This window comes from Camellia sinensis, chromosome 6 (genome assembly GCF_055761805.1).
Source record: "Camellia sinensis isolate YWXY chromosome 6, ASM5576180v1, whole genome shotgun sequence".
NCBI lineage: Eukaryota > Viridiplantae > Streptophyta > Magnoliopsida > Ericales > Theaceae > Camellia > Camellia sinensis.
The window spans coordinates 158,909,299-158,932,400 of NC_138966.1; the positions used below are offsets into that span (position 1 = coordinate 158,909,299).

The 23,102-nt window shown below is 30.8% G+C and overlaps 1 protein-coding gene, 1 non-coding gene and 1 pseudogene across 3 annotated transcripts; all 3 read right to left on the reverse strand.

The window, feature by feature from the left end:
• Positions 1 to 327: 327 nt before the first annotated feature.
• On the reverse strand, positions 328 to 6,960 carry LOC114303072 (actin-related protein 2/3 complex subunit 4). Of its 2 annotated transcripts, XM_082875186.1 has the most exons (8): positions 6,814 to 6,960; positions 6,458 to 6,526; positions 6,043 to 6,095; positions 4,815 to 4,842; positions 4,251 to 4,325; positions 3,683 to 3,787; positions 1,695 to 1,784; positions 328 to 726 (listed from the first exon to the last, which is right to left on the reverse strand). In XM_082875186.1, exons 1-8 carry the CDS (start codon positions 6,814 to 6,816, stop codon positions 637 to 639), a joined length of 513 nt encoding a protein of 170 aa, XP_082731312.1. In that variant the 5' UTR covers positions 6,817 to 6,960; the 3' UTR covers positions 328 to 636. The 2 variants fall into 2 exon arrangements, with proteins under 2 accessions (XP_082731312.1, XP_082731311.1); XM_082875185.1 differs by lacking the exon at positions 6,458 to 6,526.
• Positions 6,961 to 7,017: 57 nt separating this feature from the next.
• On the reverse strand, positions 7,018 to 7,111 carry TRNAY-GUA (transfer RNA tyrosine (anticodon GUA)). Its single transcript has 2 exons — positions 7,075 to 7,111; positions 7,018 to 7,053 (listed from the first exon to the last, which is right to left on the reverse strand). It is a non-coding gene; the product is annotated as a tRNA-Tyr (tRNA).
• Positions 7,112 to 11,887: 4,776 nt separating this feature from the next.
• LOC114303083 (monooxygenase 1 pseudogene) lies at positions 11,888 to 22,199 on the reverse strand (annotated as a pseudogene).
• Between the last annotated feature and the right edge of the window lie 903 nt (positions 22,200 to 23,102).

Genomic DNA, 23,102 nt, shown 5'->3' on the forward strand with positions numbered 1-23,102 from the left:
AAAAGGGATGATCACCTGGCCTCGGACAATGTCCTAATCACGAGCAAATATGAATCTATGAAAAGATAACAAATTGATTTGCCAGAACTTGGCAATGTTTCGTCTGATCTCTTAGCTACAAGGCATTGTAAATGATACATTTTTTTACGCCGATGATATCACTCTTGAACATTAGAGCAATCCACCCTTTCAGTTTCTGTAATGATGACGATGACGGTGACGGTGACGATTATGGACATTCATGGTTAAAAATTATTGATTTGGACTGTGGCCCAATTATTGATCATCAATTTCAAAGAATCCGCAGACGGGATGTTCATCTTCCCATTTCTCACAAAACTCTAATTTTGAGTTTGTCACATACGTTGTGGCTTAAAATTTGTCGCTGTTACACGAGGATGTTTATCATTTCAGTCAACTGATACAGATGTCGAATCAAACAAAACCAACAGAACAAGTAAAAATGGAGAATGAACATCTCTATAAAACAACATCAAATCTACTAGCATACAACCCAAGTGACTTGAAGCATGATGCAAACAGATACTGCTTACTGTGTAATGGGTACCCAATCGGAGATGGTTATACAAGTTTCATAAGATCAAAAAGAATTCACACAGGTTAGGGAGATTAGCATCACATGAATTGCTTCAGAAACTCTGTAGCCACAAGCCTCCCTCGTGTGTTCACAGACAATTTCAATTCACTTATCTCCTTGTCAATGTCCTGCAATTTGAGAATAATGTACCACAACAAAGCACTCTCAGTTGCAAGATGACAACATACACACAACAAAAGATTAGAACTGAAAAATAATATATCAAAATGGGATATTTTACAATTGAAGGTGGACCTCCATAAGCACCATCGTGGATGAAAAAGATTCTCACAGGGAAAAAAAAAGAAGAGTGGACCCACTAATGACAATTTCGAAATTATGATTTTAGATGTGAGAGAACTAAGAGAACTAGATATATTTATAAATTTAATTGAGTCATGCTATACAATCTAATAAATCTTACAAACTTTTCTTATTCACTGATGTGCCACCTATCATATCATTCAAGTAGATCCTATTCCATAAGATTTGATAGTTTGTATAGCATTTTCCAATTTAATTTCACCACTAGGTAAAAGAAATATTTATCACAAAGGTAGCCCATCTCTAGATGGTAAAGATCATCAAACTAGACGAGCATGTATTGAGTTCATAAGAACCCGTGACTCTGATATGGGGTTTATTAATTGCAAGTCATTCCTTAATGTCATGAGTTTAGGCTTTTGGTAATTTATAACTACTGGCCAGTCATTACTCCATCCAGTTTGCCGGTCATTACTCCATCCAGTTTGGGGTGGTTTAGGGTCATGAGTTGTGATATTAACAGTTGGGTGTAGATTTTTTTCACTTATATATGGAGTGTTTAGGACTATCTTTTGTACCTTTTCATTTTCCTTTTATTTGATTGTACAAGTATTGTTCCCCCTCAGCATGTTCTCTTATCAAAGTCACTTTGTTGCTAATTTAAAAATAATGAATTTTCCTAACAGAGCCTTACAACTAGAACAATTCTATCAGCATGCACTTTATTAATTGACGATGAAATAAAGAAGAATATACATTCTATCAGCATCCAATCATATGCATGTAAGTAAAAGAAAGTAATGGCAAGTTTAGGAGTCAATGTAGATCTTACCTCCATGAATTGCACAATAAAATCTATGAGCTTGTTCTTCTGCATATCCTCACAGTGGTAGTTTGTAATAAGAAAGCTAATGTCATATCCCTGCAAAGTGAAACAACCAAAAAGTAAATAAGTAAAAATGTAAAAAAGCAGATGAATCAGTAGAATATATCTAAAGCAAAAGAGAAAAACAAAATATACTGCTTATAAATAGACATATGTTGTCATTTTGTGAATTGAATTCTGTGTACTGGGATTTAAATATAACTGAGATACATGCTGTATAAGATTATAGGTCATATAAATTCAATCAGTGTTAAAAAGAAAATGAGAAAAGAGAACAGATCAAACTGTCGATTGGTCATCTACCAGTGCTGAATTTTAAGTTATGAAGACCTACAAGCAAGTGCTCACATAAAAATGCACTTCTAACTGTAAATTTGCTGAGTACATCGCTTTTGTTCATTATTCCATGAGCATCTCCAGAAAAACAATGTACTGCATTACATCAGTTATCTTGAATAAATATCCAAGAAAAGATACTTTTAATTGATTAGGAGTTCATTGCCTCATGTGCCAACTCTCAAGACTATGATCCTAAAACCAGTGACGAGTACAACACAGCAGGTTTAAAAAAATGTAGAACATTAAGTTCATAAGTTTTCAAATTTTACTCTCACACTATGCCAAAAACAAAAACAAAACAAAACAGCTAAATGCAATGAATGGGTGCAACAGTGCAAAATACACATAGAAATGAGAGCTGTTGTGAAGCTATCACCAAATGCTGAGGTGAAAGAGCATTAGATGCAATTTTGGCTTATTATGTCACATATGAGGGATACAGCATGGACATGAGGATTTAGGGTTTAGTATCATTCAATATGTTTCAGTCTTTCAGATAATAAATTCAAGTAACTCACATAAAACATCAGAATTTGCACTCTTATCCAAAAGCATGAGAATTGACAATCTCCTTTCCAGGGAGAGACAAGAGCAGAATGAAATTTGTGATAACAAAAAGATGTCAGAAATTCAAGATCAACGTGAATATCCAGTTAAGATGAAGAGGACAAAAGAAAGCTTTGGAAGAAGTATTAGTTAGAATGGATCTTGTTCCACAGTTTTCCATGAAAAAGGACTCACTGAAGACCGATCAAATTAAATTAACCCAATAAAGTAGAACAAATGATGTTATATCTGTTGTGAACTAGTTCAATTGTTATACTAACAAAAAAAGGCTGTATCTCGCTGCCCAAGGTGTTGATACATGCCTAGAAGTAGTAAGAATAATACCCATGCAATCAAAGTCGAGAAAGAAAGAAAAAGTTAAATTTAAAAATAAAAAAAAAAAAGAAGAAGAAGAAAAGAGAACTGCTTTCAAATCTATGGGCACATCTAGATTCAGACACAAATCAAAGAGCATCCAAGAAGTATGATATGGATAAGGCTCTTCCATAGAAGTACGCATGTTACATGGACTACCATTAGCCTGATCAGCTGCTAAGTTCAACACAGACAAATAGTTCATCACCTTCCATACTGCTCAATATATGTATGTCAGTCTAAACCTATAAAGCAGTGTCACCCTATATAATTTCTGCCTATCAGACCTCAAATCAACATGGTGCCAACAACTTCATGTAAAACAAAAGAATTTTAGAAAGGATAGCCTTGTCTAAGATTTGAGGAAGCACATCATCATTAGAACAGCCTAACCTTCCACTTAACAAGTTGCCTATAATTACTTGAATTAGGCTGCACGGATCAGTCTTCTATATGTGACTCCAAGCCACACTATACATGTTCAGAAGATCTGATATAAGTTTTACATTTACCATCCATCTACCTACCACATCCTACAATCTTTCCATGACTAAGTAAAATTTCATCTTGAAGCAAATTATTGCCAATCAATTAGCACTGTGTTTTCTGTCAAGCATCATGAATTTTGCATAGCAACGTGCAAAAACAATTAAATGAGATGAGACAATACATACCTGTACTGGCTTTCTCCTCAATACTTGAAATGCTTCTGCCCTCATTGACAAAAATCTAAGAAATTTTTTAGTTAGTATGTTTTCTAGTTCATCTGCTTGCTTTACCTATACAACAAGAAAATAACATGCATATAAGGTGATAAATCTGAGAAATGATGGTTATTTCTACTGTATACAATCATAAGGATAAAAGGGAAAAAAACAAAAGCAAAGAAGATGATGCTGAATATCTTGATGCAATCAACAAAGCCCTCCAAGTGCTATGTTCTATCTAAATTATAAGCTCAGGAGGCAATCTTCAACCAAGTTGTGATGCATTTGTTGAGCAACAAAGGATATGAACATATATTTGAGGTTTGAGCTTAAGTGCTGTAGAACAAGTGCATCATAACCACAAATATATGTTCAAGTATTTAACGTATAAAGTATCTGTTTGATTATAAAAACTTAAATATGCTCACCATGACATATCAATTATATGAAAATGAAATGGCATCATGTGCTATTTCATCCATAACCAACAGAAAGAACTCGAGAATGTATCCAAATGTAAGCTACTTTATCTCACCTTGAGGCTTATGCGCAATGAATTTATAGACGTTTCAATTAAGCATTTTTCAGCCTCATTTCGACATATTAAAACCTGAGAGAGGAAGTGCCAAAATCTGGATTAGGTCCATGGACAGCAATCAAATTGTTGAAAACCATATTGAATTAAATACAATGAAGAGCCATCAAGTATAGATAGGTTTCAGCTATATAAACTTCGAATTGCAAGAGGTACTGAAATATAGGAAGTTAAGAGTCGGGGCTGGAGTGCATTACAAAGAATTAAAAAAAAAAACTACAATTGGAAAACCACACACACACCCCCCCCCCCCCCCCCCCCCCCCCCCCGGGGCAGGGCCCCTTCCCCCCCTTTAGGGTTTCCTCTTCACCGTGTGTTGTATTTTCATTCAAGCAACAAGTACAAGATAAATTGGAAGTTCAACTCTACAACTTCAGGCAACAACCAGTCCGAATTTCAGCGGTTTACTTCCTTTTTGGTCCAAATGTAATCAGTCACAAGAGTAGAATAAGGAAAATCAAAGTTTGAGCAGCAGTTCTGGACTTATCAAAAGCTGGTGCTTACTGGGTTTAGCAGCAGTTCTGGACTGGTCCTGAAAAATAAACAGAAAAATATTAACTCCTTCCTAATGTATAAGAATTTATTCATTTATTTAATGATCTACACAATTAAGGAGAAAACAGGCTCCTCAAAAAAGTGATACCCTGCACCGCAGTTTTCATGTTGACATGGCTCTTACACTAGGCAAGACATTTAAAATCAGTTATTGTTTCCATTTCCTCACTTTTCCGTTCCCCTAATACTTTATTAAACCTTATATAGAACAACCTAAATCTGTCTTTGCCCAACCAAAAAACATAAATAGAAAAAGGTGACATGAGGCTCACACTAAGGCAGAGGCTGGGGTGGGCAAGATATATGCAACCTTTCCCTCATTTTTGGAGAGGTTGTTCCGTGACTCGAACCAATGCCATCAGGGACACTAACAACAACCAAAAAACATTAATGTAAAACAAATTAAATAGCTAAGACTTGTTTGCAATCAAGAAACAACCAAGAGAAGCTTGGTTGAGGCCATCAAGTGATAGAGTGCCTCCTCTTCCCCCTATTAGTGAATAGATAATCATAACTGCACGTATATGCAGTAATATTTTTAAGTGAATATTAACAATGACAATTAAGATGGCGAAGCACATAACTCTTGGGAATATCACTCCCTAGATACAAATTCCTTTTTTAACCTTTAGCACTTTTGGATGAAGAGTTCATAGTTTCTATGCATAGTCAAGGTTTTTCATGAAGATGCAGAGTGTTTCATACAATTCAGTTTTGAGTTTGAATGATGAAATTTTGAAGCATCAGTGGAGCAAGGTTCCTCGGTCTATTATTATTTTAGAAGCTGAGTTAATACAAGGCTGTGAATCTAATAAAACCACTAGCTCCCAATTTCAGAAAGCTGAAATTATTTATGGTCCCTAAACAATAGAATGATAAGATTAAAGAAACTGTAGGCGAAATTACATTAGACACCTAGATAATCCAAATCAGGGACTCTATTTTTAAATCTATCAGATCCTACAAGGAAAATAGGACATTATGACTTTTTGGTGAACAATTTAAGCACTTGAGAAATTATGTACACATTTTCAGAAATTTTTCTTTCACTGCAACTGTTACTTATTAAAGATAAAAAATAAAATTAAAATTGTAATTTTATAATAACTGCACCAATAAAATAAATAATAAATAAATAAGAGGTAACCAAAGATCAAACAGCAATATGTAAGCATACTTTAGTTCAACCTCTGGTTTGTTATGCCTTTCAACTTCTTGACAAGGGAAGTTCTGCAACCACCATATGGATAACAAGTTAGGACATTAGTAATACAATTGTGAAAAATGAAATGGCGGAAACTTGAAATGGAACACCAGTGTGCAAGCAGGGTTGGTATGTCTAATTTTCTGTCTTGGATGTAAAAAATGTGTGTTATCTACTGAAAATTTCTCAATTTTACTAACAGAACCAGATTACGACTGCTTCAATTAGGAAAACAGGCAATTCAGATGCCCAGATGTTCTGCATTTCTTGTGTAAACAACAATTATTTAACCTGAAATGTTGCAATGATCCGTGACCTTAACGTAATATATCACGTAGTTTTATCAATAATGACCACGAACTGACTTTCCATTTTGGCATAAAAATACATACCTGTAACACATGGCAGCCTCAAGAGTGTTCCGAATACAGGTCAAATACAATCGCAATGTGTTCGACTGAAAAATGTTTAGAATCAAATTACTCACTGGTAAATATGGAAACCTAACCTTGCAAAAAGTTGAAATAAGACTGGGTTCAATTGGGCAAATAACATATTGTGATCATCCAAGCCTCGTAAAGCTATTATGCTTACTTTTAAAAGGAACATATATATTAGACACTTTAAAAAAAAAAAGGTTTAGTCTGCTCAAATTAAGAAAGTGCTCAGTTTCTTAGCCTTAAATTTTCTCAGCAACCAAACGCAATTCAAACAAATAAAAAAGCGTAGATTAGTAGTATTTACCATCGATTGAGAGAGAGTAAACACAGAAATGGATCGATTTGATGAGACCTGGTGACCAAGAACCGTGCGGTGCAACCGATCTTCGCTTCAGTTTCAGGTGCGTTTTGTGCTCGAGTGCACGTTAAGAAAAAGTTCGCTAACATGCCCTCTCGCAACTACTTTTTTATTAAAAAAGAATTTAATTTTAAAGAAACAAAAAAAGATTCCGACCTGCCTGATTCGAACCAGCGACCTAAGGATTGGCTGTGGGCGCATTCCCGACTACAGTCCTCCGCTCTACCAACTGAGCTAAAGTCGGCCACGCTTTACTACTAACAAATTTGTATTAACTGGTTGATAATTTAATGAGCAGCTATTAATATTTTTTTTAAAAAAATTTAAAATAATTATAAATTTATATTCTTATTTTAGAGCCATTTGACATATAATGGAGATCAAAGTCTGCAATCCTTTATAAAAAATGGTAAAGACCCCCAAAACTAGTGTTTGATAAAAAATTTGGTAAAAATATTGGGTTCAATCATTGCTCGTTATACTTTCTCTTCCTACCAATTTTGTTATATATACAAAAATTGAACACCGAATATATGTGAATATAAAATATTTTACAAAGTTTGGTAGTAGGGTCCATTTTTGAAAAAAGTATCAATCTATATAGCCTGTGTTTGGCAAGTGAGTTTGCAGGTTTTTTTGGTTATTTTAACTACAAAAAACAAAATAGGCTATTTTAGTCATAACAAACAAAACATCACATCCAACCCATAATCATTACATTCTTCTCTCACAAAAAAACTCAAAAAAGTCAAAAAGCCCTTCCCAAACCAAGCTTTTAAGCCCAGGCTAAAATAGCCAAAAAAGTCAAAAAGCCAAAAAACCAACCCACTTCCCAAACGGAGGCTGATTTATATGTTTATGTCTTGTTTAGTTTTCAAATTCAAAAATTGTTCTAAGTTTTTTGATTTTCATATATTTTATTTTTAGTGATTTTTTTTTTAATTTTTAGTTATTTGTTTATTTTTTAACTTTTTAGATACATTTTTTTTTTGGATAGACACTTTTTAGATACATTTAATTCATATGCATATAAAAATAATTTATGAAAAAAATATTAAAATAATTCACTAAAAAAATATAAAAATGTATTATTAAAAAAAAAAAAAACACAAAAAAACAAAGAAGCTCAGCATATTTGAAATGAAAGACTTTGATATTACCTTTACGAAATAACAAAAGTTAACTACTGGAGATGGTTGATCATACCCATGACATTGACATGTAGGGGTTTCTAAACATTGGAAAACTCTATCACTTTCGATTAATAAGGCATCGTTTGAGAATAAATTATTTTAATAATTTTTTGATTAAAATATAAGATAAAAAAATTTATATATTTAGAATGAATTTTTAGTTTTTTATGAAAAGATATGCAAAAAGTATAGAGAAAATGAAATTTTTGACTTTTTGGTATAAGTTATAAACTTTTAAATTTTTCTAGTAACTTTTCGACTTTTAAACTAACCTCGTTTGGGAACATGCTAATTTAGTAATTTTTTGGCTATTTGGCTAAAATATGAGCAAAAAAAAATTAGTATGTTTGGGATGATTTTTTGACTTTTTACAAAAAAATGTGTAAAAAGTAGAGAAAAAATAAAATTTTTGACTTTTTGGTATGAGTTGTTGGCCTTTTGACTTTTTTTAGTAACTTTTTGACTTTTTAGCTAAACCGGTCGCTTCCCATACAAGATTACTTCCCAAACGAGGCCAAGTCAAAATTAATTTAATAAATTTTCTAAAATGAATTATATTTTCTTAGATGAATTAAGATTTCATAATCAAAACTGTAAAAATCAAAATGAGAGACGGCTTGTGTGACAACCCTCACCACTGATTACTGCTAAACTATGACTGAACATGATAAGTAACTGATTTGACTGAAATCCTGAACTGATTGATTGAGTATATTAGTTTAAATGGATTTCTATCTGTCTGGCCACTTAATTAATCAGTTCATGTTTCATCTTTGGATTGCAAATTAAAGGCCTTATCGACTGCCGAATTTGAAATTGATCGGTGTTATATGTTAATTAGAATTTATGAGATTTTATGGTAAATTTAATTAAAATTTGATTTAGAATGTTTAAATTGGATTAAATAATGTTAAATCATACTAGTTGTGTTTATTACCCTTTTGCCACTTAATGGATTATTCTAGGACCCTTTAGTTGATTCATTATGTTAGCATTAGGACCTTTTCAGCCATTATTCAAGACCTAAACCGAGTGAGAGGGGGAGAGATAGGAGAATTTGGATTTAACAAAGATTTTGCTTGGGATTTTGAAGAAATTGAAGAGATTTTACATAATTGAGCTTCTAGCCTTGTGATTCAAGACATAAGGTAGGATATTCATCTTTTTGAATTCGAATTCTAGTTGTATCTTGCATAGTCCATGAGCTATTGGCAATTTAAGGCATGAATTAGCTTAATATGTCGAATTGAGTAGGAATTCTTGCATGTATGTCCAAATTATGGACTTTTGAATTGTTTTTCATGGAAAATTGTTACATGCATGTCCATATTTTTGCCATGGTTCATGAATTCATCATGTTTTTGAGGAAATTCACTCTTTTCAACAAGAAATTGGAGCTTTGAATTTGGTTGAATACATACATGTCACATTTAAATTATGTTCTTCAAGTTCCTTTGAAAATTATATTTAATTGATCTACCCTTGGGTTTTGATTTTGCAAATTGATCTTTGAAACATGATATATTATAGGTTTTGAAGTGTTTTCCATAAAATTAGCCCAAAATGATCGAATTTGATGCATTAAAAGTTGCTTTTGAGCTTGGAGATTCAATCTGGAAATTCTAGAATTTGGACCCACGCTCGAGCGTAGGACTTTATGCTCGAGCGTATACTCTGAGTTCATGCAGCCCGCTCGAGCGTGGAAAGTAACGCTCGAGTGTGGAATGCGTGTATCCAGTACTTTCATGTGTTTTACAGTCCACTCGAGCGAGGGAATGCACGCTTGAGCGAGGACTTGTGTCTTACGCTCGAGCGTGTTTCAAGCGCCCGTCGAGCATGATTTTTGAGCATCCAGTACTTTTCATGTATTTTACAGTCCGCTCGAGCGGAGGAAGTCATGCTCGAGCAGAGCCCTTTTGTCTGCATCCTCATTCCACCCTAGGCATTCCTAGGTCATGTTTAAGGCATTTTAATGAGGATATTGATGTAGAACCACACCGAGTCAAGTTAGGGGTTAAGTTTATAAACCCAAGTGTATAACTTAGTGTGTGTTCGTTCTGTAACTGTAGGGTTGGCACTCGGAGACGCTCACTAGCCTATCTGTAGCCCAGTGCTCAGTGAGTAACAATGTTGTAAAGATATGTTCAAATATGATTGACCATACTGTTTTCTATAATGAGATTTCTTACTGAATGAATGTTTGTCCGCTATTCTGAACTGTACTGTGGCATCCATAGCAACTACTGTTACTGTACTGTTACTGTTACTGCTACTGTTACAGAGATCTCTGTCAGTTCCTATTCTTGGAACTTCTGTTTACTGTTATAATGGCCATCATTGACTGTTCGGTCTTTTAAGACCTACTGTTTACTGTACTGTTCTGCTATGCGATGTACCACATATAACTGCTATGTCTGAATAACTGATATGCTAATGTAAATGACTGCTTTAAATACTGAAAGGACATTCATTCTTAACCTCTTTACGCATATGTTATTCACTGGGCTTTAGCTCACTGTTTATATTTATATGTAGGTGTTTAGGCACCAGACCGGAGTTAGGAGCGTCGGGTTAAATTCCCTTTTTGTCAAGCCAACTAACGTGCCTCACTGCGAGGTTTCAAGTGTGTTCAAGCTTAGGCTGCTTTTGGGGTGTCTCAGTTCACCCTTCTATTTCTGTTTTATATTATCTGTAAAGACTTGTATCGTACTGTCATGTTAGGGATTTGGTCCCTAATCTGAATGTATATGATGTTTGTACATACTGCTTTTGTTCTTAATGTGTATATGTTATGAAAAGTCTTTTTGCGTATAGACTGTCACAGCTCATTGGATACCTTTTATTACTGTTTTGGCTTCCGTCAGCCCTTATACTCTGTGTTACTATCTTTACTGTTAAGCAGGCCTTCGGTAATCACGGATTGCTGGCCGGTTACGGTACTAAACCCATAGGGGCGGGTTTGGGCTGTGACAGCTTGACACCCCATACCTTTAATAAGGCCTCGTTTGGGAACCCTCCATTTTAGCCAAAAAGTAAAAAAGTTACTAAATTAGTCAAAAAGCCAACAACCCATACCAAAAAGTCAAAGATTCTCTTTTCTCTTTACTTTTTGCACATCTTTTCGTAAAAAGTCAAAAAGTCATCCCAAACATACTAGTTTTTTTTAGCTCCTATTTTTTTTTCTCTACTTTTTGCACATCTTTTTGTAAAAAGCCAAAAAGTCATCCCAAACATACTAGTTTTTTTTAGCTCCTATTTTAGCCAAATAGCAAAAAAGTTACTAAATTAGCCTGTTCCCAAACGAGGCCTAAGTTAGTTATTTTTAGTTGGCTTTTTAACTATTTTAGGAGATGGAAAAAATTATGCTTGGAATGATTTGTGAATTTTTTTGTAGTTGAATAAATAATTGTAAGAGAAAAAGTAATTAATTGACGTATAAGATGATTTCTAAAAATGTGGCTATGTGCTAAATCAATAGCACGGAATTGAATGAATACATGGACCTTAAAAATCAAGAAAGCGTCAGGCAAAATGATGAAATATCATTGAATAGATATATTTCGAACTTGATAGTCCTCATTTGGCAAGTGAGTTAGGTTTAGGCTGTGACTAAAAAAGCACAAAAAGAAAAAATAGCCTAAATAAATTAATAAGACAAAATGACACATCCAAACTATAATTATTATACTCCTTCTCTCATAAAAAAACAAAAAAGCTAAAAAATTCTTCCAAAACATAACTAATTTAGTTAGGCTAATTAGCTAAAAAGCCAAAAAGTTAAGCTAAAAAAGTTCTTCCCAAATGACCCTTAAATAATTTCTATTTAATTATAGGCAGCCACAATCATAACGGGTATGACCAAGTCTGTCACGAAAGAAGATGACCATCAAGACGATGCATAGAAGTTTCACAATCACAGACGAAGTTTCTAGAAGTGTCCCAATAACATATGTTTTCATAGAAATCTGCACCAATCTCATCCTTCGCTCCCCAATGTATTGATCAAGTGCCACTTCTGCTCTCCTTTGTGCTACTAAGAATCTAGCCAAAACGATAGCATCTTCCAATGCAATTGAGCCCCCTTGTCCAAGAAATGGGCCCATTACGTGCATGGCATCTCCAGCAACCGTCACTGTTCCTTTTCTAAACCTAGCGTTTAGTAATTCCCATGGGGCTCGATATTGAGTACCATTAAAAGTCAGTGAATCTACGTCACAGTTCCGTATCATCTCTAACATTTCTCTTGGAAATTCCTTTACTGATTCTAGTGTCGATGATATGATTTTTGTTGTATCTTTTGACATTGTTAAATCTGTGTTTATATATATCATCAATATCAGTAATGCTAGAAACTCATAATTTTTTTCAAAATTACAAAAGTGTGGCTTAAATTCTTTTTATACGTGAACTATACACTAGCTAAATTTTAATCACAAATATAGAAATTATAGATTAACATATCATAAATGTACAAAAGTATTGGGACAACCAAAAAAAAAAAATAGATCTCTAATAATCTTTTTCTTTCTTCTTCTTCTTCTTCTTAATTAATATACAATGTGAAATACTCACAATGATTCAATATTAATGGGATTCACCTAAAATTTCTCCAACACTTTTAAGATTGGGGGAATTACTTTCTAGTTGGACAAACAAACAAAAAAAAACATAAACATGGAGAGGTGCAAATCTCTACAATTTTTCACTTGCATCCTATCACATAATCATGTGCACCTCCAATGTCTTTGTAATATATATATATATATATATATTTTTTTTTTTGTGTCCCACTTTCAAGTAATTCTCCCATTAAGATTTGAAAAAAACATGTTGACTTTTACTTTAATATATAATTGAGGAGTCATTTGGTAATCTCATATTTTAGTTATTAAGTAAAAATAGAAAATAAAAAAAAAAGTCAAAAAAAAAACTTATACAAAAAAATTCAAAAATCTTTTCTCATTCACTCTACTTTTGGCATGTTTTTTTTTGTAAAAAATAAAAAAATATTCTCAACTCATATTTTCGCCAATAAGACAAAAAAATAATTAAAAAAAGTAACTTCTCGAATAGCCTCTAAGTTGCATGTACAAAGAATCAATTAATTTATGATTTTTCTTTGGGCAAATTACCAACACCCCTCGAGATTTAACTAAAATACAGATTTTTTCTTGAAGTTTAAAAAATTACAGATTGCGCCTGAAGGTTATATTTGCATAACAAATTAACCTCAAAGGACAATTTGTTGTGAAAATATAAACCTTAGGGGACGAAATGTAATTTCTCAAATTTCAGGAAGGAATCTAAATTTTAGTTAAACCTCGAGGGGTGTTGGTAATTTGCCCTTTTTCTTTTTGTTCATATGTGAAATTTGAAAGTCTAAGTATCCAATAGCAAATTGACCCAAAAAAATAAATGGAGGATTGAGATTTAAACAGTATATTGTAGATTCTTATATAAATTAAATCCGAACCGCACATTCATAATTTTAAATAAATCAAAAAACAAGGAAGATATTACCTTGAGGTGTGATTGGCCAAGCAACAAACCAAAACACAAGGTTGTGATCAATGGGGTATCTTCCAAGCAAAACATGGCCTTTCCTGACGGTAGCATATTCAGGGCTAAATCCATGTCTATTTTCGTAATTTGTGAAACCCCTCGCTCCACCCATTGTTGACTGCTTCGGAGGTTTTAATTCAATGAAATTCGCAATCACGGAGTTTACTCCATCACATCCTATCACTACCTGCCATTGATATATATACACACAAATTACAATCTCAAATTAGATCAAGTAATTTTAATCAATTAAATGGTCTTTCAACTTTGGTTTAGTTTTCAGTGTAGTCTTCAAATTATTATTATTTTTTATACTTAAGTTGTTCGATTGCTTTAATTTTCAATGTGACATTCAACTTTCTATTGTAAATTTTAAATTTTCTCTATTTAAATCATATTAACTCTCATAAATAAAGTCCATGTATCATTTTTTAACCTGTTTTTTGTTGGTTATTTTTCATCTTTAATATAAAAAAAATCTAAAATTTTTCCAAACACTTTTCACTTTTGGAGTCTACTAGATTTTAATTACCTAATTTATTTATTTATTTTTTCTTATATTCTTCTAGATTAGATCAAAAAGTTAAAAAAGAAAAAAGAAAAAAGAAAAAAGTGAACAATTTTTTAAAAATTTCACTAAAGACGATTTTTTATTTATTTATAAAAAGTGTGACATTTTAAGCCAAATAAAGTTTTAGATGTGAGAAAACTATAACATTTATATCATATGTTTCTTAATTAATCAAATTACATTTTAAACCGAACAAAGTCTTAGATGTGAGAAAAATTATAACATTTATATCATATGCTTCTTAATTGATCAAATTTTAGAGTCTACTAAAAACAGGTACAAAACACTAACAAGGGCATGATCCCATAGGTTCTATGGCGAGACCATCACTCATGAGTATTCTTTAATCTATTGGAATTCGTTTCTATGCAAATTTCGTATGGTTTTGTAAGACAAATTACCTTAGCTTTGATTACAATGCCATCATGAAGTTGGAGAATTGGAAGTGAAGTTAATGGATCCATTTGGACATCAATTATTTGACACCCAAAACGTATTGTTCCAACTAGTAGCTCGTTTGCTAAGGTTTCCACTAGAATACTTCGTTTTATGCATTGACCTTCTCCGTTTCTGACAAAACGTAATAGTAATATTCATCAATATATTTGTCGATATTATCTGATATTTATTATTATCAATATATGATTAATAAAAAAAAAAGGAGGAAAAAAAGAAAAAGAAATAAGAAGAAGGGAAAAAGAATAGAAATGAACTCGATTGGTATTTCTTTGAGGGATATGTTGTCTGTGGAAACCTCTGGAAGCCTGGACAGAAACTTAATCAGAATTACAAATATTGAGGGAAATTAACATGGAAGAAGAATTCAAAGCAAATGATTTGAAATATACATATATTAATTGATATATTGATTGATAAATATATATATATATATATATATGTATCTCAGCATTGTTATTTAAAATCATGAGTAAATATATGTACCGTAGAAGAGGAATGGCAGTTTGTCTAAGTTTTGAGCCAACACCAAACTGATCAAGCGTGCACCAACCATTCGATTGTATGCCTATGCCGGCTCCTGTGGCTCTTACCCCATGTTTGATTCGCAACACTAATAGTGAAGTATTAATAATTCTATTAAATTAGTGTGGTATTAGTTATCCCATCCCTACCCCATTACTAATAATCCTACAAATTTGTTGGATTAATTATCCATTGGATTAATAATCCTAAACTAAAATGTCAAAACAAACATAGGATGATTGGGCCCACAAATTAATAATTCCAATCCTATGCTTTAATCCTTTCAATCAAACATGCCATTAAAGTATTAGCTCTTTCTAGAACAATACTAGTTATGCCCTTCCTGCATCCAAAAAATCTACACTAAATTATTTAGTTTCTATTAATATATTGTCTGATAACAACATATGTTATAATAATGTTACTTAAAATCATGATATATATATATATATATACTAACAAGTACCAATCAATTGGGTATGTATGCAAATATATATATAAAATAAATAAATTTGTCAACGATGAAGGGCAAGGGCAGTGGCAAGCCCACATATCCCACCCCCAACTATTACAATACCATGCAGTTCAGCAACATCCATCTCTCTCTCTCTTCCCCTCACTAGGTAGTCTGAATTTTCAGTTGATCTGTAATTGACATGGGTTGCATCTTCTATTTATAATAAAATGCACCAAATTTTTAGTACTTTCTCGCCAAGGAATGACTCTCTATGATAGCAACGAATTTTGTCAATAGCAATGGAAGTCATGGGATGAAGTTTCTTTGTGACATAATTGTCAAAATTTTGCAAAACTATTCTTTTAGCTTACTACAAAAAAAAAAAAAAAAAGAAAAAAAAAAGAAAAAAAAAATATATGTATATATATATATATATTTTGACTATATGATTTTGTTGGTGAGTTGTCATTTTAGCATAATGAAGTTTCACATCACTATTATCTAATTAATTTTTGAATATTTTACTCTAAAGGGGTATTTGAGATGATATAAATAAATATATATTTTGACCTTTTAAGAAAAAAAATGTGCAGAAAAACAGAAAGGCGATGTGACCCAAATAAGTGACTTATCTAAATAAGTGCACTTATATATGTTATGCCAATTATTTCTCTCACTAATCTAGATGAGTATCAAAGTTTTTAATTTTTTGTTTTTTTAGATGAATAAAATGTTATTGTAATTATTAAAGTAATTTAACTTTGCAATTGTAATTATTAGTATTTTGAGATAAAATTTAATTTTGCCATTGTTTTAACAATATATTTAATTCAAAAAAAATTTCGGGAAATAAGATTTAAATATTTTTTTAACTATATATATTATAACTCTTAAGGGTTGTCCTAATGGGTACAACTTGGACTCTAAGAGTGTGTTTCTTCTAGATCCCAAGTTTAACTCCTATTAGAAGTAATCCATTCTTTTCGGCTCCGCCCGTAAGTTCTTCCCGTGTATTGCCCAACCCACATGAAGAGGGTGCTTTGTGTGGATCTTAAAATTAATCAAGATGCACATAAGATGATAATGAAATTCAAAATCAACATTATAAGTTTGATAAAGAAGACACTTGTCACTTAAATAATACAGATTATATGCATATTTGTCTTTATTATTATTTTGAAAAATGTAGATACGTAAGCATACCACTAAATTTTTAGTCACGTTTGTTTGACGGATTAGGTTGGATATGATTGGTAGCGAAGGAATGATTAGTATGGGAATTGTTAGTAAGAGGTTAAGTAAAAGTGTGTTTGTTTTAATGATAATTGTTAGTATGAGTATTGTTAAATTATTTTTATATATAAAATTAAATTAAATAAAATAAAATTATTTTTATATAAAATCAATCTAAAACAAATATAAAAAAAATCAGAGATAAAAAAAGTCAGCGTCATTGTACCTTCTTTTTTTTTTTTCTTTTTTTTTAGCTGTATTTTTATGGTTCTTTTTTTTTGAATTTATGTTTTTGTCATTTTTATTTTTTTTGTATACATTAATTAGTTTTTATTTTTCAAAAACGATTTTTCATGTGTTTCATTTATTTTTAAATTATGTGGCAAATGCTAATTTCAGTTTTTTATTTTTTTGGATGAGGCGTATTTTTGTGGTTCTTTTTTTTTTTAATTTACATTTGGGAAATTTTATTTTTATTTGTATACATTAATTTGTTTTTATTTTTCAAAAATGGGTTTTCATCTATTTTATTTATTTTTAAATTACGTAGCAAATGCTAATTTCTGTTTTTTTTTTTTTTTTTTGGATGAGGCATATTTCTGTGGTTCTTTTTTTTTTATTTACGTTTTTGTCATTTTTGTTTTTATTTGTATACATTAATTTATTTTTATTTTTCAAAAATGGGTTTTCATGTGTTTTATTTTTTTTTTTAAATTACATGGCAAATGCTAATTTCTATTTTTAATTTTATTTATTTATTTTTTGGATGAGGCGTATTTTTGTGGTTCTTTTTTTTTTTTTTAATGTTTTTGTCATTTTAATTTTTATTTGTATACATTAATTTGTTTTTATTTTTCAAAAATGGGTTTTCATGTGTTTTATTTATTTTTAAATTAAGTGACAAATGCTAATTTCTGTTTTGATTTTTTTTTTGGATGAGGCGTATTTTTGTGGTTCTTTTTTTTTTAATTTACGTTTTTGTCATTTTTATTTTTATTTGTATACATTAATTTGTTTTTATTTTTCAAAAAAGGGTTTTCATGTGTTTTATTTATTTTTAAATTACATGGCAAATGCTAATTTCTGTTTTTAATTTTATTTTATTTTTTTGTTGGATGAGGCGTATTTTTTGGGTTCTTTTTTTTCATTTACGTATTTTTCATTTTTTTTATTTGTATACATTAATTTGTTTTTATTTTCAAAAAAAAGGTTTTCATGTGTTTTATTTTTTTTAAATTACGTGAAAAATGCTAATTTCTGTTGTTATTATTATTTTTTTTTGGATGACGCATATTTTTATGGTTTTTTTTTTAATTTATGTTTTTGTCATTTTTATTTTTATTTATATACATTAATTTATTTTTATTTATGATTTTTTATGTGAGAGTAGTTTCGTAAATTTATCTTGAAGTGGGTTGTTGCCAAGCTCGTGCTTGGTTTTTATCTCCATTTGGCTAATTTAACATTTTTTTGTCCAATAATAACTAAAATAGTCTCAATTTACCTTGCCAAACGGAAACATCAAGTGGCTAATGTCTGCTCGAAAGACTAGTTATATTCTAATTTTTTGAATTCAATCTCACCTCTTATTCAGTCAAACTAATCCAGCTATTCAATGGGATTTGCTGAACCCCTATTGGAGCATCAATCCTACCTCTCATTTTACAACCAAATATGCAACCATCTTATTCTACTCCTGACTCTCACGCCGTTAGACAAACCTTTTGGTCATATTTGTTTAGGTAGACATGAGCTTGGGATTGGATTACTAGTCCAATAAAATTATTAATCCGATGTTTGGTTAAACAATTAAAGTACGGACTAATTATTTTAAATTTGACTATTAGTTAAGGTAGGATACATAATCCAACGGATTCGTAATCTTAAGACTATTAGTCATGGGAATGCTAATCCAGTCCGGCCAAACAAACATGCCCTTTAAGTATACAAAGCTTGATTTGACATGAAAGTATACAAAGCTTGACTTCACATAAGAGTTGCTCTTACAATTGGCTCGTAGGAAAGTGATTGAGACCCTCCAATTACCACTCCCAACATCCCCCAAAGTCAGTGATTGAAAAAAAAAAAAAAAAAAAAAAAAAAAAAAAATAATAATAATAATAATAATCAATCAGAGAGAGGGATTGTGGGGGTGCCCTTTTGTGGGGTTCAAGTCATTTTCCTTGGCTTGTATTGCTAATTTTCAATTGGCATGCGGTAGCAAAACAAAATCAAAAAGCTTTTCATATTTTGTGGAACTGGTTAAAAATTAATAGTTAATATTTTTTGATTTTTTTAAAAAATATATATAAAAGAATGAAAAAATAATGCGACTCAAAATAAATTATAAATCAAAAGATAATGTTTTATTAACTTGCTAAAACAAGCCCCGATCCCACATTATGACATCATCACATCGCTTGCAATGATAACTTGAACCACAACTTTTACATCACAAAATGACTTTAACGATATGTTATGGCTTAACACCATCTCCAATCATCTATTAAATTTTTTATTTAATTTGATTTTAAATTTAAATAAAAAATTTCATTTTGTATAATTTACTCTAATTCTTTCATTAATTTTTTATCATTTTTTTTTAAAAAAATTACTTTCTTATCCTATAGTTCATTTTTCATCAATTTTGATAAATAAATAAAAAAAAATCAGCTCCAATCCTTCATCTTTTAACAATTTTATCAAATTTAAGTAAAAAAAGACTTATTAGAAATTTGTTGAAAGATTTAGTTCATCTTTGATTTAATAAAAAAATTATTAAAAAATTATTTCTCTCTTAATTTGATACAAGTTTAATGAGAGGATTGAACCTCGGTTTCATCAAAAATTGCATCAAATTTAAATTTGATGAAGGATTGAAGATGATCTAATGAAAGTAGAAAAAAAAAATAGTGTGTAATGTATATAATATGCGAAAAATCTAAAAATCCCCTATATATTGATTTGTGATTATGTATCAATTTTAATCATTAAATAACAATCCTAATCAAACAATTAAAGACAAATCAACACAAGAATTTTACGTGAAAAAATCACAATTGGAGTACCTCCAATTGTGATAAAAAAATTACGGGCAACAGCCACAAAACAATCCACTAAGAAGGTATAAAGGAATTACACAGGTATATTCTCAATTGCCTAGCGAATCCACACCCAAATTGAACCAACCCCTATATGCCTCTTCCAGCCCTGTCTTCACCTCAGAATTGTCTTGACGATGAGCCACTCCAGAATCTACCAAAGCTTCAGGCTTGAATTCTTCAGAATCCACCGAAGAACAACTCTCTCTTTTATATAAAATAAACAAACAAACCTTTGATGTTTGCTTCTTAAATCAGGAGTTGAATACTCAATGAAACATAAAAAAAACTAGCAAAATAGGCCTAAATATAAAACCTAATATCCAAGAAGAGGATCTGGAGGCGTAACCCTAAATTTGCAACAATTTGCGAATTTATAGAATCTGAAATCGCGAGGTCTGCTCGAGCGTGGGAATTGACGCTCGAGCGGGGACTCCATATGACGTGTTCCAAACCAAGATGTACACTTGAGCGGGGAAATGGAGGCTCGAGCGTGAAAACATGGATCATAGTATATTTGCAGACTCACCAAACTTCTGGAACCAAACACTCTTCGCTCGAGCGGGGGAATATTCGCTCAAGCGGACAAGCAACTTCAGCGAAGTGGCAATTTTGAAAGAATTAAACACCACAAACTTCTCTGCAAGGCATGATTCGGGTTGGATTCGCATCTAATAAACTCATAGCCTTACTGAAATAAAAGTGCGAAAACAAGTACAACTGAAAGGAGTTTTGTCAAACGGGATTGCCAATAATAAAAATCTAACAATATATAACTCTAAATAAAATTATATGTGATTTTACAAAAATGTGCAAGTTAAATACAAATTCTTGTAATCATATAAGTTTTACAAACTTACACGAATTTGTATTCAACTTACGTATTTGTGTAAGATTACTTATGTAAATCCGTGAAAACTTACATAATTTTGTGTAGAGTTGTATACAATGTACATTACACACTAAAAAATTACCTTTAACGGGAATTATGCAATAAAATAAAGGGTAAATTACACTTTGCGCCTTTTATGTTTGGTTATTTTCCCACTTTGGCTTGTAAAGTTTATTTTTTTCAATTTGGTCGTTTATGTTTCAAGTTTTTCCAGTTTACTTCTAAACTAATTTCTGTTAAAAATTAAACAAAAACTGACACATTAACAATCATGTGGTATAAAAATATTTTATTATATATAACTCACATTTTAATATAAACTTAAACTCTAATATAAAAATAATACAAAAATATATATTTTTATATTATGTGATAGTTATTATGGTATTTTCTGGATAATTTTGGAAAGAAATTAGTTTTAGAAGTAAATTGAAAAAAATTTGAAATATGAAGGGTCAAAGTGAGAAAAAATAAACTTTAATGGCCAAAGTGAGAAAGTGAACAAATATAAAAAGGGCAAAGTATAATTTACACTAAAATAAAATAGTATATATCATCCATTTTTTATTATTTTTAGTATATAAAATAATACTATTATCCTCTTATTTAGTAGTCACGAATATTATCTATGTAATATCATTGCAATGTGTTCTTAATCGATGACCTAAAAAAAAATTTAATTGACAGTAATAATTTGAGAAGCACAAAATAACTTAATGTATTTCATGATTTTTATATATTAATAATATCATCTAATATTTTATGACTATTACACCTTGTTTGGTTTCCAGTTTTTCAAAACGCTTTTCAGAAAATTATACTTTCTTATTTTTCGTGTTTTTTTGTTTTTACTGAATTTTTTCAATATTTTAAGCAATTTTTTTACTTTTTAGACACACCTAACATAAATACACTTAAAAAGTAAAAAAATTGTAAAAAAAATCTTTAAAAAATTCACTATATACCAAAAATACAAAAAAATATAAGAATTCAGTACATTTTTTGTATTTTTATATATTTATTAATTTTTTAAAATATTTTTTCACAAATTTTTTACTTTTTAGATACATTTAAGTAAGGTGCATCTAAAAAAGTAAAAAAATGTTTAAAATTTTAAAAATATTCACTAAAAACAAAAAACACAAAAACTAAAAAAGTCAATTTTCAAAAAATTTAATCCAAAAAACTCAAACCAAACACAGTGTAGTTTTCTAAGATGTGGTTGAAATGGACATACTAAGAGCATCTCCAACCCATCCTTCATATCTTCGAATATGAAGGATGATCCAACCCACCCTTCAAATTCATCTCCATTTGGAAGGAGAATGAGTTCATCCTTCATATTTGAAGGGAGGACGAAAAAATGAAGGATCCCTCCAAAACACTATTCATTTTGTATTTCTTATTATATTACAAATAACTTTTAATTTGTAAATTTAATTTTTATAAAATTGACATCATTAAAAAGTATAAAATTATACCTTTAAAATGAGTATAATATTAAATATATTTTACAAAAATTTTAAAATTAAATATTTATTAATGAATAAAAATTACTTTTTGAATAGAGTTTGAATGAAGGAAATGAAGGTTTGTGATTGGAGTTTGAATGAATAGCGACCTCCTCTATATTTACTTTTTGAATAAAAAATATTATTTTCATCCTCTTAGTGAGAGTATTGCATTGGAGATACTCTAAGAGCATTCACAATAGATGTGTTAAAATTGTTTGTTAAAGTGTGTTATATGATAAAAAGTGATAAAAATAGGGCAAAAAAATGTGTGTTAAGATAGGTTAAGAGTTTGTTAATTTTAATGAGTGAGTTATGATATAATGGATATGTTAATGTGTGTGTTAAAATAGGGTGATTATTCAGTACTCCCGGAGTATGGACACGTGGTGCTCCATAAAGTTCTGATTGGTGGAGAGACATAAGGGCCCACGATTTATGTTTAGGATGGGGGAACAACATGGGGCTAACTAATTGGTGATTGGTTTGGAGTATGGACACGTGGTGCTCCGGGAGTATTGAATAATTTCCCGTTAAAATATGTGTTAAGAATATATATATATATATAAATAAAATAAAATAACCAAACACTTCTCTCTCTCTCTCTCATATGCTACCCAATTCTGCAAATGTCAAACACACCTAACTCCTACTGAAGAACACTCCCAAACGCCTACTCCTCTCTCTCTCTCTCTCTCTCTTATGCTACCCTCCAAATTTCTCTCTCTTCCTCC

What these genes read in the sequence shown, in the direction of transcription:
- LOC114303072 (XM_082875186.1), bottom strand. An exon ending in CAGAACTGCTGCTAAACCCA is followed by an intron (nt 4,326 to 4,814) that starts GTAAGCACCAGC and finishes TTCCTCTCTCAG; the next exon opens with GTTTTAATATGTCGAAATGA. An exon ending in CATTGCGCATAAGCCTCAAG is followed by an intron (nt 3,788 to 4,250) that starts GTGAGATAAAGT and finishes CTTGTTGTATAG; the next exon opens with GTAAAGCAAGCAGATGAACT.